This window comes from Dendropsophus ebraccatus, chromosome 12 (genome assembly GCF_027789765.1).
Source record: "Dendropsophus ebraccatus isolate aDenEbr1 chromosome 12, aDenEbr1.pat, whole genome shotgun sequence".
Lineage (NCBI taxonomy): Eukaryota > Metazoa > Chordata > Amphibia > Anura > Hylidae > Dendropsophus > Dendropsophus ebraccatus.
In genome coordinates this window covers 15187718-15205318 of record NC_091465.1, presented here as the reverse complement: position 1 = coordinate 15205318, position 17601 = coordinate 15187718, and the positions used below count along the sequence as shown (strand labels likewise).

The 17601-nt window shown below is 45.4% G+C and overlaps 1 protein-coding gene across 3 annotated transcripts in view; it reads right to left on the bottom strand.

The window, feature by feature from the left end:
• ST3GAL4 (ST3 beta-galactoside alpha-2,3-sialyltransferase 4) overlaps positions 1-15908 on the bottom strand; it is a 28702-nt gene extending 12794 nt beyond the window's left edge. Inside the window, exons 1-4 of one of the 3 annotated variants that reach the window (XM_069947623.1) lie at positions 15601-15908; positions 6491-6557; positions 2003-2087; positions 1599-1670 (exon numbers count right to left, since the gene is read on the bottom strand). In XM_069947623.1, the coding sequence (XP_069803724.1) occupies positions 1599-1670; positions 2003-2087; positions 6491-6557; positions 15601-15888 (512 nt within the window). In that variant the 5' untranslated portion in view covers positions 15889-15908. Of the gene's footprint in view, positions 1-1598; positions 1671-2002; positions 2088-6490; positions 6558-15186; positions 15209-15600 lie in introns of those variants that run through there. The other 2 variants (XM_069947624.1, XM_069947625.1) reach the window with 2 other exon arrangements.
• Between the last annotated feature and the right edge of the window lie 1693 nt (positions 15909-17601).

Here is a 17601-nt window from a genome sequence, read left to right as displayed (position 1 = left end):
TGTGTACTATACAGGAGGATATCAGTGTGCTATACAGAAGAATGGATGTGTGCTATACAGGAGGATGGCAGTGTGCTATACAGGAGGATGGCAGTGTGCTATACAGGAGGATGGCAGTGTGCTATACAGGAGGATGGCAGTGTGCTATACAGGGGAATGGACGTGTGCTATACAGGAGGATGGCTATACAGGAGGATGGCAGTGTGCTATACAGGAGGATGGCAGTGTGCTATGCAGGAGGATGGACGTGTGCTATACAGGAGGATGGCAGTGTGCTATACAGGAGGATGGCAGTGTGCTATACAGGAGGATGGCAGTGTGCTATACAGGAGAATGGACGTGTGCTATACAGGAGGATGGACGTGTGCTATACAGGAGGATGGCTATACAGGAGGATGGCAGTGTGCTATACAGGAGGATGGCAGTGTGCTATGCAGGAGGATGGCAGTGTGCTATGCAGGAGGATGGACGTGTGCTATACAGGAGGATGGCCGTGTGCTATACAGGAGGATGGCAGTGTGCTATACAGGAGGATGGCAGTGTGCTATACAGGAGGATGGCAGTGTGCTATACAGGAGGATGGCAGTGTGCTATGCAGGAGGATGGACGTGTGCTATACAGGAGGATGGCCGTGTGCTATACAGGAGGATGGCAGTGTGCTATACAGGAGGATGGCAGTGTGCTATACAGGAGGATGGACGTGTGCTATACAGGAGGATGGACGTGTGCTATACAGGAGGATGGACGTGTGCTATACAGGAGGATGGACGTGTGCTATACAGGAGGATGGACGTGTGCTATACAGGAGGATGGCTATACAGGAGGATGGCAGTGTGCTATACAGGAGGATGGCAGTGTGCTATGCAGGAGGATGGACGTGTGCTATACAGGAGGATGGACGTGTGCTATACAGGAGGATGGCAGTGTGCTATACAGGAGGATGGCAGTGTGCTATGCAGGAGGATGGACGTGTGCTATACAGGAGGATGGACGTGTGCTATACAGGAGGATGGCTATACAGGAGGATGGACGTGTGCTATACAGGAGGATGGACGATTCCTGGAGTAACTGCAGATGGAGGAGAAGATGGGAAGACGTTACAGCAAAACCAGGAAAAGGTACATGTGAGATTTAGGCTGGGTGACAAGATTGCTGCGTGATGCTGTGTAACACTGGCTGTGTGCTATATAGGAGAATGGCTGTGTACTATACAGGAGGATTGACGTGTGCTATACAGGAGGATGGACGTGTGCTATACAGGAGGATGGACGTGTGCTATACAGGAGGATGGACGTGTGCTATACAGGAGGATGGACGTGTGCTATACAGGAGGATGGCAGTGTGCTATACAGGAGGATGGCAGTGTGCTATACAGGAGGATGGACGTGTGCTATACAGGAGGATGGACGTGTGCTATACAGGAGGATGGACGTGTGCTATACAGGGGAAGGGAAAAGTACTCTACAGGAGGACGGATGTGCGCTATACGGGAGGAGGGATGGGTGCTATACGGGAGGATGGATATGTACTGTACGGGAGGACGGCTGTCCACTATACACAAGGGGGCCAGGGACAGCTGACTGCTGACAGACACTTACTTGCTGATCACAGAAGCTGCTTTGGAAGCGACATCACCTGGATTACACATGGCTCCGACAGTTACATAGGACCTGAGGATACAGAAGCTGCGGTTATATATCCGCCATTTACAGTGCTCTGACGACAATGATATTACCAAATCTATAGAGGTCAGAGGTCAGGCAGGGGCTACATCACTAAATTCTAGGTTAACACTACATGGGGGGATTTATGGAGGCCGAACATCATAAAAGGGGCGGACAACATTTTCATTTATGTTTCTGCGTCCGTACCAACACCGCTTAGCAGGAGGGGGTCACGACAGATTCCTAATAGTGCAAGAGATCTGCCACACTTATTACAAGGCGTGTATCTCTTACCACATCCGGCAGCTCGGTGTATGAGACAGGTACTATGTACTCACCGTGGTACGTAGGAGTCCACATGTAAGTACCACAACATCCCGAAGCAGAACATGACCACAAGGAAGGCAGCGCCAGCTTTCCATCCTGCAGCCAGACACAAATCACACACATCGTCAATCATTATATCAGGATAAACACCACACGTCACGTCAATCCCATTATAAGCAAATATAATCCCCCACTGCAGCTCCTAGGTCCCTATGAAGTCTATGGTGCTAACAGAACAACATGGCTGCAAGAAACAGGGTAATACTCTTAGGCCTCATTCACACCATCTGTGTCGTGATGACCGGAGGAGGATCGCGGCACAGATCCCCTAGCTGTGCAGCCCGCGGATCCGGGACCACGGACAAATGTATGGGACGTGTGAATGCAGCCTTATAAGGTGTCCTGGAAATAAAGTTCACGGCCAGGATCCGGCAATAAGGAAGGGGAAGAAATTAAACATGGGGTGTGATGTCCTAAGCTTTGTTACAGTGAAACTCTGCTAAATAAATATTGACCTAAGGACTCCACAGCCTTATCAGAGGATTCTATCACAGACTGATAAGATACAAGACAATGGCCTGAAGCAAAGACACCTGCCCACTGCACAATCCACACGTACAGTCACCCCATGGCTGAAGCCAAACTACAACTCCCATCATGCTCTGAAAAGTTTTGCAGCAGCTGGACGGTCACAGTTTGGGGTACGCTGCTACAGATCATACGTTCAATGACAAAAAAGCCACCAGGGCATGATGGGAATTGTAGTTTTGCAAAAACCGGAGAGCTACAGGTTGGGGGACAGGGTCCTATACCATAAAGATGATGGGAAACAGAACTGCTCAGCCCCAATGGGCAAAAACATGGCAGGAGGAAATGATAAGTCATAACAGAATCTTGTCCTAAAGAAATGTGGTGCTTTGAAGTCAATGCAAACAACGGCCACAATGTACTGAACAACGGCTGTTGTTTGCTAAGGCCGTGGAAATAATTGATATGTAAATTATTTCCAGACATTTTGCATAGAGTTCAATGTTATCTGCAGCGCAACAGAGGCCGTTGTTCATATCTTGTGTGCACATAGCCTTATGGTGAACAATTTCTGGTCACTCTCAAAAGTGCTCGTTTGTAATCGTTTATCATTAATCGGTGGAAAAGAATTAATCGCTTTACAGTATATGGCGGTGCTCCGAGTCCAAGCATACCTGCACCTCTCCACTTCCATTAGCTTCTTAGGATGTTCCCACAGCGTGAGAGACCGGCCGGGTCATGGAACGGCTAGTCTCATACGAAGTGTGCACATAGCTTAAACCACTTGCAGTCTATAAAGCTATTGGGACCTGTTGGCTCAGCATCCTGCACTATAAGGGTGGGTTCACATTGAGGAATTCTCGCGGATAAACTGCGGAATTCCACAGTCTGTACGCGCTCACGGACGCACGCCTTTCCTCTGGCTCCATAGACCCCATTCTATGAGTCGGCTAATTCCGCCGAAAGAACTGACATGGCAATTCTTTCGGCGGAATGCAGAATGGTGTCTATGGAGCCTGCAGAAAGGCGCGCGTCCATGAGCGTGTACAGACTGCGGAATTCCGCAGAGTTTATCCGCAAGAATTCCTCAATGTGAACCCACCCTTATAGCGCAGGATGCTGAGCCAATAGGTCCCAATAGCTTTATAGACTGCAAGTGGTTTAGGCTATGTGCACACTTAGTGTGAGACTAGCCGTTCCATGACCCGGCCGGGTCAAGGAACGTCCGGTCTCAGAAAAGATCATCTCTGCCAGTACTGCAGTACCAGGCCAGATGATCTTAGGCTCCGCAGAGTTCTCATGCGTGCGCATCCCTGCGCGGCCGCTTGCTCCATTGTGTGTACTGACAGGGTTTTCTGCGGCCGCTCGCTCCATTGCGTGTACTGACAGGGTTTTCTGCGGCCGCTCGCTCCATTGCGTGTACTGACAGGGTTTTCTGCGGCCGCTCGCTCCATTGCGTGTACTGACAGGGTTTTCTGCGGCCGCAGAAAACTGACATGTCAGTTTTATAGTGCGCCGCTAGGGATCCTGGCTGGAGTGTATACCAGGTGTGTACACTCCAGCCGGGATTTCCTCAGCCTGCAGCACAACGTAAGTTCCGTACAAATCACGGCCGTTGCAACAACGGCCGTGATTAGTACTGAACTTACGTTGTGTGAAATATGGCCTTATACTGTATTTCAAAATGTTTCTGTGTAAAAGCAGGAGGTAAAATCCAAAACTATTCACAAATCTTGCTTTTTTTAAGGTTAGTATCTCTTTAAATGAATGAAGGAATTTCTCCGCTTGATGCAAGAGCTGCAGAGCCGTGTGTGTGTCAGCAGTAAAAATTCCTGCGAGTCCAATCTATTTCTGGGAGGTAATTGCACTGTACGCACATAGTAACTAGGCCGCTTCGCCTGATTATCACTCCGTGTAATAGAGAGAACGATCATCGGCAGATTGTTTCTTTAGGCCTAGACCTAAAATCAATGTATAATAAAATACCTTCTGTTCTGGTCTCTGCACTGATAGGCCGCTCACACAATCACTGACCGAAACAGGACACTGGCTGAGCGGCCTGTCAGTGCAGAGACCGGAACAGAACTGCAGCTGCAGAGATTGGGGGAAGGCCCAAGGACACGGGGAACCTGGTAAGGTAAGTTAATACTTTATTATTTTACACTGAAGGCAAGAGCTACATGGACTTCATTAACAAGGTCCGTGAAGCCCTTCCTGCCTGATAGTCGGCTCGTGTAATTGCTCAGTAAACGAGCGCTGATCTAGCAGATGGGCGCTCGTTTAAGGTCCTATTAGACTGTCAGGGCTGCGGCGGCGGCCCGCGCTCTGGGCCGCCGCCGCACCCCTTCCCTGTCTCATGCAGCCGCCGGTGTCCACGTGCAGGGACCCGACGCTGCTGCTAGTTCGGCCCCCGGGGGCGTCTCACCCCGCTCCTGTCACTGTCTGTCCCGGCCGGCGCACGCGGCGGCTGTCTCAGTTTTAAAGAACCAGTCCGCCCCTAATTGGTGTATGCTCATTATCACTCCCTAATTCCAGCATGCCCTGTCCCTCGTGTTGGAGCCTCCACATGCTTCCTATAGCATTTTGGCTCAGCTCCCTGTTGTTCCTGTCCGTTGCCCTTGTCCGTTGTTCCTGTCCTTTGCCTCTGCCACCTGCGCTTATGCCGAAGACCACCATCTGCACTATGACCTGCCTACTGCTCCTGCTCACCTTGCCCGCCGTCACCAGCAAACCAAGCCAAGGGTGGCAACCTGGGGGTCGCCTGCCGCAGCAAGCCCATCCTGCCTTGCGGTGGGCTCTGGTGAAAACCAGCGGCCCCTTAGACTCCGCTCCCTGGTGCGGTTTATGCCATCGCTGGTGACGGTACAGAGGATCCACTACACCAGGCGTGACATAGACTAGACGATTTTTAACAATTACGAATGATGCTGCGTTTACACGGAACGATTGTCGTTAGAATTTTCGCAACAACGACTGTTCTTATGAATTTTCTAATGATTTTTCTTACGATTTTTCTAACGATTTATTCGTCTAAACGCTGATCGTTTTAAAAACCAAATCGTTGCTTCAAAATCGTCAAACGATCGATTGGGCGAATTTTTGCTCCGTGTAAACTTAGCATAACAATAAACAATGACAAACTAAATTTTTTTTGTTAACCTAAAATCGTTCACCATATTACAGAGAATGATAGTTTACACGGAGCGATAATTCGCCCAATCGATCGTCTAACGATTTTGAAACAATTCGTTTTTTATGCGATCAGCGTTTAGACAAATAAATCGTTAGAAAAATCGTTTGAAAATTTGTAAGAAAAATTGTTATTTAAGATCGTTTTTAAGATTGCTTATGCCCATCTTTTACATAGTCTTGACTGTTTACACGAAGCGATCTGCGAATTTTCAGCGAACGACGATTTTCATGTTGAAAGATCAAAATGAACAATTCTCGCTCGTCGTTTGATCGTTTGCTGTGTTTACACAGTACGATTATCGCTCAAATGCGATCCTTTATGCTAAAATTCGAACGATAATCGTTCCATGTAAACGCAGCATTAGTTATAATCGTCAATTGTTACAACAATCATTTATGGTGCATTTACACGGAAAGATTATCATCCGAGTTTTCTCAATAACAATCGCATTTGAACGATAATCGGCTCATGTAAACAGAACGATCAAGCGACGAGCGAGAAATCGTTCATTGTGATATTTCAACGTGTTCTTAAATCGTCGTTGGTCGTTTGCTGAAAATTAACGATCTAAAATAAATGATCCACGACACACAAACGATTTTTCGATCGTTGCCTGCAATTACACAGAACGATTATCGTTTAAATTCGAACGATATAACGATTATCGAATGATAACCATCCTGTGTAATAGGGCCCTCACACTTTAAGATCGGGCCCTTATCCTATAAAGATATTTCCATTCAGGAGAATTCAGGACCCTTCTTCTGGAGGAACCCACCTTGTTTACTGTTCATTTTGGTCGTCGGAAAACCACCACCGCTCTGACAGATTTCATTGTCAGTAATCTGAAACGAGAAAAAAAAACATTGAATGTTTATCTGGCCTCCTGGAGAATGGGTGCATGTCCCTTTAAGTAAATTTTGTTTTCAAAACTTTTTTTTAATTAAATGTAGACAATGGTAATAACTATGAGAAACAAGTCAAAGCATGAGTCATAGACCGCGGAGTATGAGTAGTTACAGAATAGTGATATGTAACACTGAAAAGTTTTTATAATCATAAGAGAATTGGTAACTGAATATAACAAAGAGCTGCCATGTTTTATTTTAACTACATAGTGACCTCTGATGATGTCATCACTAAGATCACATGATAAAACACCCTAAAAGTGATAAACCCTACTGCTGCCTTCAATGTAGACCAGGGATGGGGAGCCTGCGGCCCTCCAGCTGTTGCAAAACTAAATTCCCATCATGCCTGAACCAATGGACAGCCAAAGCTAAAGCTTTGGCTGTCCATTGGTTCAGGCATGATGGGAATTGTAGTTTTGCAACAGCTGGAGGGCCACAAGTCTGAGGCCTGTGTTCTAGTCTAAGGTTCCTTTTACGCTGACCGATAAATCACTAAAGTGATTATTCATTAAATTGTTAATGCAATAGTTTTCATATCGTTTAACAGATCGATCTTGCTTTTACACGGTACATAAGATTGCACCATCTATAAGCTGGCTTAGTTTTATCCAAAAAGAAGTGCACCAAAAATAGTGTATTTAAAGAGGATGTACCACCAAATCAGTGATATGGAGACATACATACCATCATGTGGACCTTTTCTAAATCCATTGGAAACCCCATCATCATGCCGGCCGCGGCCGGGCATCATCCTTTTTAAGCCCTTTACCCAAAGCCATGCTTCTTCCCAATAAGCTCAACTCCTTTATTGACCGACAACAAGTATTAAAGCGACTCTGTACCCACAATCTGTCCCCTCCTAACCGCTTGTACCTTCAGATAGCTGCTTTTAATCCAAGATCTGTCCTGGGGTCCATTCGGCAGGGGATGCAGTTGTTGTCCTAAAAAAACAACTTTTAAACTTGCAGCCCTATGTCAAACAGCCGTGGCCTAGAGTGACTATGCATTAGGCTGGCACAATCTCTCTGTCCCTCCTCCCCGCCCTCCTCATCATTAGGAATGCTCCAGGCAGGTATTCTTCTATTCATCAGCTGTGTCAGCACGGCACATGGGCTGGATCGTTATGGCACCTGTGCAGTGTTCACTGCAGAGGAATAAGAGAAATCCTGCCAGTGGCATTCCTAATGATGAGGAGGAGGGACGGAGGGGTGGTGCAAAGTTAGGGCACAGATACTCTAGGCCACGGCAGTTTGGCACAGGGCTGCAAGTTTAAAAAAGCATCACCTGCAAAACAGATCCCAGGACAAATCGTGGATTATAAGTAGCTATCCAAAGGTACCAGTGTTTTTTTTTGGGGGGGGAACAGATTGTGGGTACAGAGTCGCTTTAATGGTGTATAAATAACACAGAAAACGTGGAAAAAATCATATCATACCAACCAGGTGATATTAAAAAAAAATAAAGTGGTACATTCGCTTTAATGGGGATCTATCAGCAGGTTAGGTGAATCTAAACCTTCTGACTTGTCCCCATTGCACAGGAGACGCTGAGGAGGAAGCTATGCCTCTTACCTTCATCCTCCGTGACATTCCGCTGCAGTTAGTCGTTTGCCCACTCCGTTCATTATCATTAGAAAGGGGCAGAATGGCGGGGCAGTTTTCCCAATGGTCTCACCAGACCGTAGAGCAAACTACCAACTGCAGCGGAATGGCACAGAGGATGAAGGTAAGAGGCATTGCTTCCTCCTCAACGTCTCCTGTGCAATAGGGACATATCGGCAGCCTAGATTCCTCTATCGTGAGTGTTACTAGATTCCTCTAACATGCTGATAGTTCCCCTTTAAGAATTTGTACTATATACCCAGCGTGTGCCAACCTGGTGCAGTGCCCGCTCCCTCCGCCACCATTATACGCCTCTATAGTCAGATACTGAGCTGCATGACATAATTAATATTAATAATTGCAGATTCCAGAGAGATGGATGAGGCAGAAGACGGTAACTCCCAGCAAGTAGATAATGATCCCATGGGAAATGCCATTAGACTTTAATATCTGATACGGTATGTAAGGCAAGGAGGTAAGGTAACAATTTACATATTACTGGATAGGATGACTTGTTGTTTCTAAAACTCTGGCTGAAGCAAGACTGAATGTGGGTGATTTGGGGAACAAGGAAGGGGGAAGGATTGGGATGGGAAACAAAAGGAAGGTAAAATACACACCAAAGAGGTACAAGAGGGTGGATCGGCCAATAACCAATCCAACAAGTAACAAAACCGTTTCTCCAGGCAGGAAGCATAGTAAATCAGAAGCTTAGCATGACACACAACTGTCATGGATTAACAATGAAATGTAGTTTGTACTACCAGTTCCCTACCAAGCTCTAGGCTTGGACAGTGATGTGGGCAGTATCTAGGGAGAGACATTGGGCCGGCCCATTTGCTATGAAATTGTTGAGACGAGCCTTGTCAGCGAGCAATAAGCTCCTCCATTGTGTAATTTGCTTGTGCCGTGGCAAGTATCATAGCCATCGAGGGAAGGGAGGCGGATTTCCAATTCCTAGTGATGGCGGTTCGGGTGGCTTTTAGTATATGGGTGAGGTGGTGCAAGGGTAATTCTTCTAAATCTAGTGACAGCAATGCCACCGCCGGGCCCCATGGTATAGTATACCCGAGTAAACTATTAATTTTAGCTTCAACCTGGAACCACAGACCTCTTATACGATCACATGTCCACCATATATGCAGAAAGGTACCTATTTGGCCATCGCATGTCCAACATAGAGGCGATACCGAAGGGTAAATTTTAGATAAACGATAAGGAGTATAATACCAGCGGTACAGCAATTTGCGCGATGCTTCCATATAAGTGACAGATTTGGAAGTCAATTTAGGTAAGTTATATACAAATCTCCACTGTTCGTCAGAGTATGATGCTCCCAGATCCTTCTCCCACCTGTTGCGGAACGACTGAGATCTGGCTCCGTTAGCGCCCTATTCCACTGGACGATTATCGTTCAGATTATCGTTAAATCGTTCAAATCTAAACGATAATCGTTCGGTTGAAATGCAGTTAACGATTAACGACCCAACGAGAAATCGTTGATCGCTTTATAAGACCTGGACCTATTTTTATCGTTGCTCGTTCGCAAATCGTTTGCATTGAATAAGACATCGTTCGGTCGTTCGCAATAGATACGAACGCAATAACGAATAAATAGCGAAGAAAAACGATCACAATTACGATCATAAGTAACGATTATCGTTTTATGGAAATGAGTGAACGTTTTCAGGTCTTTCGCAATAGCGGTCGTTTGAGATCGTTAACGATTATGCAAATGATAATCGTCTGGTGGAATAGGGCCCTTAGCGGCCATCAAACTAGCATATGTTATAGATAGTTTATGTTAATTGTAAAAATAGCACTTAAACATAGTTAAGGGGGCATCCCATTTGCATTCAGTTGTGCCTAATTGACAGGTATTTAAAAAATTCTTTATGGGAGAGATTATAAGTGGAGACTATCTGCTCAAAAGGTTTGAGACCTGACCGGTCAGCAATGTCCTTTATTGTGGTAATGCCTGCCTATATCCAAGAGGAGAGGTCAGTATGTGGGAACAGTAATTGGATTGCTCGTAAGGGTATGTCTTTGGAGAGCAGAGGGCATATGGTTTTCATTAGGGAAGAAATGGACCGTACCTTTAAGCCAGCCGTCACCATGGATGGGAGGAAGGGATGTTTCTAAGGGATGACCCAACTACCCATAGATAATCCTGTGTAGTAAAGGAGCCAAGGTATTGGGCCTCAATATGTACCCACTTAGCAGATCTTTTAATTTGGTCCATATGGGCGTTCTATAATAGGTAAGCAAACAAGGACAAGCAAGGCCTCCTTGATTCATAGGTAGGTATAAAATTTTGGCTTCTACTCTGGGCCTCTGATTGAACCAAACAAACTTCATAATGGTGGATTGCAATTTACGAATTAGTGGCAAAGGGACAAAGACCAGTAGGTTTCGAAACAGATAAAGGATTTTGGGGAGTAGAATCATTTTAGTTACCGCTATGCGCCCTATCCAGGAGATGGGTAGAGAGAAAAAGGCCAACATATCTTTATTAAAGGGGTTATCCAGCACTACACAAAAATGGCCACTTTCTTCCAGAGACAGCCCCTCTGTTGTCTCCAGTTTGGGTGGGGTTTTGTAACTCTTTCCATTGAAGTGAATGGAGCTTATTTGCAAACCGCACCTGAACTGTAGACAAGATTCGTGCTGTCTCTGGAAGAAAGTGGCCATGTTTTGTAGCACTGGATAACCCCTTTAAGTTGTGCTAACAAGGCTGTATAAATAGTGGATACAAGACTGTAAAGGAATGTCCTGAGTTGCATACCTAACTGGGGTGACATGTATATCCAAAATAACTGATTTATGAGATGATAGCCATAACCGCTGGCTAGTACAGGCGATTTTAAGAAACTTTGTAATTGGGTTTATTAGGCAAATATGCCATTATCTGCATTCAAAAAGACTTTCCCCAGGTCCCCCCTCCCTTCTAACTCACTGCTCATTATCGGGAAATCACAAATCAGATGTGCCCTGTGTAACATATGGAGAGAGGAGGGGGGAGGAGGGAGGAGGAAGATTAGTCGCCAGCAGAGAACAAAGGATTACACAGTGGGACCTGTGTGAAAGCCGGTATTCCGAGGTCAGAAAAGTCAGTGCTGATTTCAGAGGAGATAGCCCAGTGATGTAGCTGTAAATTAACTCTTTGTTGTCTTGTTTTGGTGCCTCATCTTCCTCCACCCATTCCCTCTCCATAAGAAAACCACGAAGACAGGGGGGAGAGCTTCAAACTGCTTTTTCATGATAAAAAAATGCATTTTTCGGCTAATAAACCCAATTACAACGTTTCTTAAAATCGCCTGTACTATTGATTTCTGCAAAAACAATTTAAACGACAGCAACACTTTAATGATTTTTTTTTCCCGACCGACTTCTCCTTGAAAGTGACTGACTGTACCACCAGGCCCAGGCTGAAGCACTGGAGGCGGGCCGACCCACCCTTAGTGGGAAGAAACCCCAGCCCCTCCCTGATGTGACTCTATTAGAATCAATGGAACCCTATTATAGGGCGGCTATGGTTTCCTCCCACTAAGGGTGGGTCGGCCCGCCTCCAGTGCTTCAGCCTGGGCCTGGTGGTACAGTCACTTTAAAGATACTTGTGTGTCGGCAGCTCCCAATTTCCTAATTTATCCACAAACAAACAAAATACATTGCTAATAATAACACTAATAATATTAAAGGAGGTCCAGCCTTCAATGTTTTTTTTTTTTTAAAGGCATGGCCAAGAGGGAAAGTAACAAAGGGTATAACCTCACCTCTCCCTGTGCCTCTTCAACCCTGGATTGCCGTTCCGGGACCCCTGCCGGGCTCTGGGATCTCTAGCTCTGCACACGTCACGACCCAGCTGATGTATTGCCCACTCAGCCTGCCATTGACTGGGACAGAACGCAACTTCAGTCACTGATTGGCTGAGCGGCCAGTCCATCAGCCAGAACAGGCATTTTCCCAAAGTTGCGACGTCATCACAACTCGGGGTCCCGAGGTTGCTCCAGCCACTCATCGCGGGCATGGGGAGAGGTAAGCAATAGTTTACGGTTACTATCTCCCCTGCCCCTGCCGCCTGTGAGAAGTCGGCTGAAGCAGGACTTTAATGTAGCTATACTAAACCTCTGGTCTGGTTGCATTCGACATAAGATAATTAAATCCATGAACCAGCCATCCCACTCCACACTGGGCCCGCCGACCCCAATGTGACCATCTGCCCTTCCCTCTGTGACGCAGCTCCATTAGAATCAATGGAGCTGCATCACAGAGGGGAGGGGGGTTTCATCACACTGGGGGCTGGCCGGCCCGCCTCTAATGCTCCACCTCCATTTGGTGCTCAATAATACACCAGAGCCGTCTGCATTATGGGCCACAGCTGCACTTGCTATTCTGCTGGCTTCAGAGCAGAAATCTCTCAGCACTCGCTCCAGATCCCATTTAGTCTGCCCTTTCTTATTATCTTAGGATAGAAGTATATCCCAGGCAGGTTTATATTCCCTTATAATTATTATTATTATTATTTCCTCCTCCTTCGGACCCCTCAGCCCCCCTCTGATGGGTTGTCATACCTCTTGAAAGGTCTTAGAGGTGTTCTAAGAAGGCAGAGCTAGGATCCTTCTTAGAACACCTTTAATGGTGCTTTTAGACGGAGCGATAATTCGCCCGATCGCACGATTAACAATTTTGAATGAACGATGGTTTTTTTTATAATGATCAGCGTTTAGACAGAACGATACATCGTACGAAAAAATCTTTTTGCGGTCGCTTAAGCCTATCTCGAACACAGGTTGAATCGGTGAAAGACTGTTTAGATGGAACGATCTGAGAATTTTTTGCGAACGATCAACGGCGATTGGAGAACATGTTAAAAGATCAAAATGAACGATTTCTCGCTCGTCGCTTGATCGTTCGCAGTGTTTACACGTACGATTATCGTTCGAATTCGATCGTCATTGTGTCAATTCGAACGATAATCGTTCCGTCTAAAAGCACCATTAGACCTTGCCAGAGGCAGAAGCTAATATGATACCTATCTGCATTACCTTGGCAGGTAACATGTACCGCAACACAGGGGCACAGCAATGTAATACACCACTGATCAGACGCATGGCCAGGTGTCCTAATGTAGAAAATAGATTTCACATTGTAATGAAATGTGAAAAAAATGTTTTAAAAAAAGTCTTTTCCTCTTATACATTGCTCCTTATTCATTACATTAAAAAAACCTTGTAATTTGAAACACATCTTTTAACCGTAAAAACACAGTTTTTGCTGTTTATGGTTAAAAAACAAAATACCATGTGGGAATATGGCCAAAGTTCCATTAAACAGCTCATAATTCCCATTCAGAAAATGTTATGGCCACAAAATTAAGTGCAATTTTTTTCCCAGCCGTTTACAGCTCAAAAAACATTAGTTTGCACTTTTTACGGGTGTTTTTTGTAAATAAAAAAAAAATCCTGATTTCCAGGCTGAATTATAGTATTTGCTGTAGCAGTAAAAAAAAAAAAAAAAAAAAAAAAAATACGGTTGAAAACATATGGGAAAAAAGTTTAAAAAAAAAAAAACAGCTACAAAAAGAAAATGGACCAAGAAAAAAATAAAAAAAAACAGTTGACATTTTAGTAGCATTTTCCCACCTTAAATGGGTACTCTGGACACTCCTAGATTTTTTTAGCTATTGCTGGGGTTGCTGAGAAAAAAAATAAACAATCCACACTCACTTCTCCCCTGGAGAACACTATGGACGCTACATTCTAGACTGACTATTCTTGGCAGTGACCGCCTGTTTAGGCAATCACCACCTGTGGTGCTGTACCGCCTCAGTCAGTGATTGGCTGAGTGGGCTGTCGCTGCCAAAACGAGTCCGTATTGGAAATGGCAACTAGAGCGTTCAGTGGTGACCTGGAGACGACACAGGAGAACCTCAGGGGTGTTAGGTGAGTATTATTTATTATTTAATTTCATATTTTAAAATATGAATATCCGAAGTATGCCTTTAGGGCATGTTCACACTGAAAATGTAAATGTGGCGGAATCCCGCCTGCCTCAGTGTGCCATAGCCTGTGTATGAGAGGGCTCGCGCGCTTCCACTCCAGCCGCTCTCTGCGCAAAGAGTTGACCTTAAGGTTGAAAATACAGACTGAAAAACTGTGGATGCCTGGAAAACATGGATACTGACAAAGGGCATAGACTGTATTCATGTTTTCCAGGACTCCCTAGGGATGCAGCCACCTGTAACCAAATGCAGAGAGTTCTGGTTCGGACTAACCTGACCACACTCGAGGTTCGCTCATCTCTAAAACGAACCAATATGGGACCCAAAATACTGTCAGCCAGCTAAAAGTAATACTCCAGTCACATGTTCCGTGAGTTTGTCCGTCATTGTGTATCCGCAATTACGGACAAGTTTATGGTCGGCACATCCCTGCGCACAACGCTACCACCCTGAAGAATGTGAGTATTCCGGGGACGTCTGGGGAGGATGTCTTATTTTTCTGGGAAACACAGTATCATTTTCCCTTTCTTTTCTTTGCCCCCCCCCAAAAAAAAAAAAAAAACAGATTACGGATGCATTACGGACTTATTTTTTGCAGACAAAGATTGCAGACATGATAAACGGCGGCGAAAAACTACTGAAAGTGTGAATGTAGCCCTAAGGCACTAATTCTACAGTTTCACCCCCTTTATATATAGATTTACAAATCTTGTGTCATAGACTAAAAAATATCAAAAATACCAATACTGACAACAAGCACAACAACGATAAAACGATAACCACAGACAATCTATAGAACAAATAAAGCAGAACAGTAAAAACAGTCAGAATCTCCCCAATAATCACAATCCTCATCCTCTCATACACACAATGGAGCAACCCAAAAAAATCATCAAAAAAAGAGAGAATAAAAGAACGAAATGACAGCAAACCAAATAAAGCGTAACCAGTCATGATATACCGTATACCGGTGGGACGATAAATGTTACACGCCGAGTTATTTTTCAGTTTCTCTTCATTTCAGCCTTGAAAAAAAAAGCAGAAAAACTAATAACTTTCCATTATTGCGGTGCCGATCCCCCACGCACGCCTCCTCCGAAACGCAATGACCCCCCTGAGCTCTAAAGCTAAATGTTATTACTTGTTTCCATCAAAGTTTGACAGCGGCGGCGGCGGAGGAGGATCACCCCGGGACTAGGCTGTAATAAAAACATAATATTATGGGCACAATACCCTCCTGGCAGCGGAGGAGCAGACGCAGGTGGCACCATTAACATATTATCAGGGTCAATCCCTCTTACGGTGTGTGGCTCCTGGGTCCTGGCACCCACCAGCACCCATAGTGACGGGCGCCTCAGCTTGTCTTATTACTCACCATGAGGTTCACAGCCAAAAACCTGATTGCGAGAAGAAAGCCAGACACAAGTAGCAGGAAAGTGCTGGAGCTGTGGATGACACGGAGGATTCCACCCACCTGTTTATTTAAAGCAGGTGTATGTGAGCTGTCGGGAGAGAAGCCGAAGGACTGTCTCATATCATTATGGTTACGAAAGATAAATCCACTAAGTGCACAGAGCAGAGTGCCACACCCATGGATGGCACAGACCGAGGCATGAATGAACAGGGAGGAAAAAAACTGTAAAAAGGCAAAAATCCAGGGCATAACCGGCAGTCACACCCCAAGCAGGGGCGGACAGGATGGCTCCCTCTACTGTTTACCACCCCCTCTTATAGAGTAGTCTATAGTGCCCAAATAACCTAATGCAGAAATATAACCATGCCATGTGTACCCAAATAACACAGGCTCCTGCCTGTGCAGAGTGTAGGGTCAGCGGTCACTGGTGCCCCCTTCAGTGATGATGATTGATGTGCCCTCGGCGTACAGATTGCACAGGTCGGGAAAGGTTCGGTTGCACAAGCGACATTGTGCAACCGAAATATTTGTGCAATTTTTTTGCTAATACTCATCCTACAATGGTTGCCATTAGGCTGTAAATAAATTGCCAAATCGCAGGAAAAGTTGAAGATCACAGTAGCCTATGATTTCAACTGAGGTCAGTGCTGGCAAAGTCACAGGCAAATTGTGACCTGCAAACAAAAAATCAACCAAACGTAGACTCTGGGCAGCTGTGGTCTCACAGTCGTGCCAGGTTGCCACGTGATCACAATGCAGCATTACGATTGTACGTCACATTACCAGATTACCTGTGTAGCCTTAGGACGAACCTGACTCAGTCATAGCTGACTCTGGCTGACTTGTGACAAAGACTCAGTTTGCATAGTGTCATGTTGGCACCTTCCCCATACGGCACTGCATTGCCCCTAGCTATATCCCTGTCCAAACCTGCTGGGCCCCATTCACATCACGTTCTGGCCACATATCATATAACGTATAGCTCCGTCTACGTAAAAGCTGATGTGAACGACCTCGGGGTGATGAGAATGTGAAGCGTTCACACCAGAGTACTGCGGGGAGAAGTTCAGTCCGTGGGACGCTCTGTGTTTGTATAAAACAAGTCAAGGCAAGAGGCGAACAAAACAAAGCGTAACCTTCTAGATCCTTCCCTGCCAAATACTGTATGGGTTCCAGCAGTGCAATATAGGTCTACTACGGACACATATATTATGGGGCTCACTTATAGAAACAATGGCGCGACCTTAGAAGTGGTCTTGAACATGGTAAATAACTGAAGCAAAGTAAATAACTGAAGCAAAGTATATGAGAAAGTTTACTTAATACTTAAGCGGCTGATATTGATCGGGAAAACATAAAGAAGGCATAGAGAGAAGCGGCCTCCCAGTATGTGGGATTTATGAAGCAATCAATGAAGAGAACAAAAAGCTGATGATAAAAAAAAGCCGTCAGTATTTGTCTTCTGGGAGTGGATGTCACCTACCTATCCACATAGAACCGCCGGTGTATTAACCATCCAGTCACTGACCTCGTAGACAGATTAAAAAACACCAGACGTTCCGCCTAATACCGAAGGACGAGTCTATGAACTCTCACAAGGTCACGGCCGAGCCAGAAGACGTCAGCCAAAAAGTGTAAAGTGCACAATCTGCTCCGTCTATCTTTACTCACCGGCAGCACCGTACACTTTAATATGCCGGTAATAGTCTAGTATATTGTAGAAGAACGAACATAACAACTATAATAAGCGCAAACAGGACACCAGGGCGTGCGGAGACACAAGGACGTAGCAAAGAAATCTGAGATTTTTATAGGAACAATAAGTCGCAAATAAAGCCGGGAGATTTTACAGACACTTTTTGAAGGACGACAAAATTCTCGGCTTAAAAAGGAGATAGGTGTGCAGCTCAGCCTTAAAGGGAACCAATCACTCCAGAAATGGCCTGGAAGTAGGGATTGCCC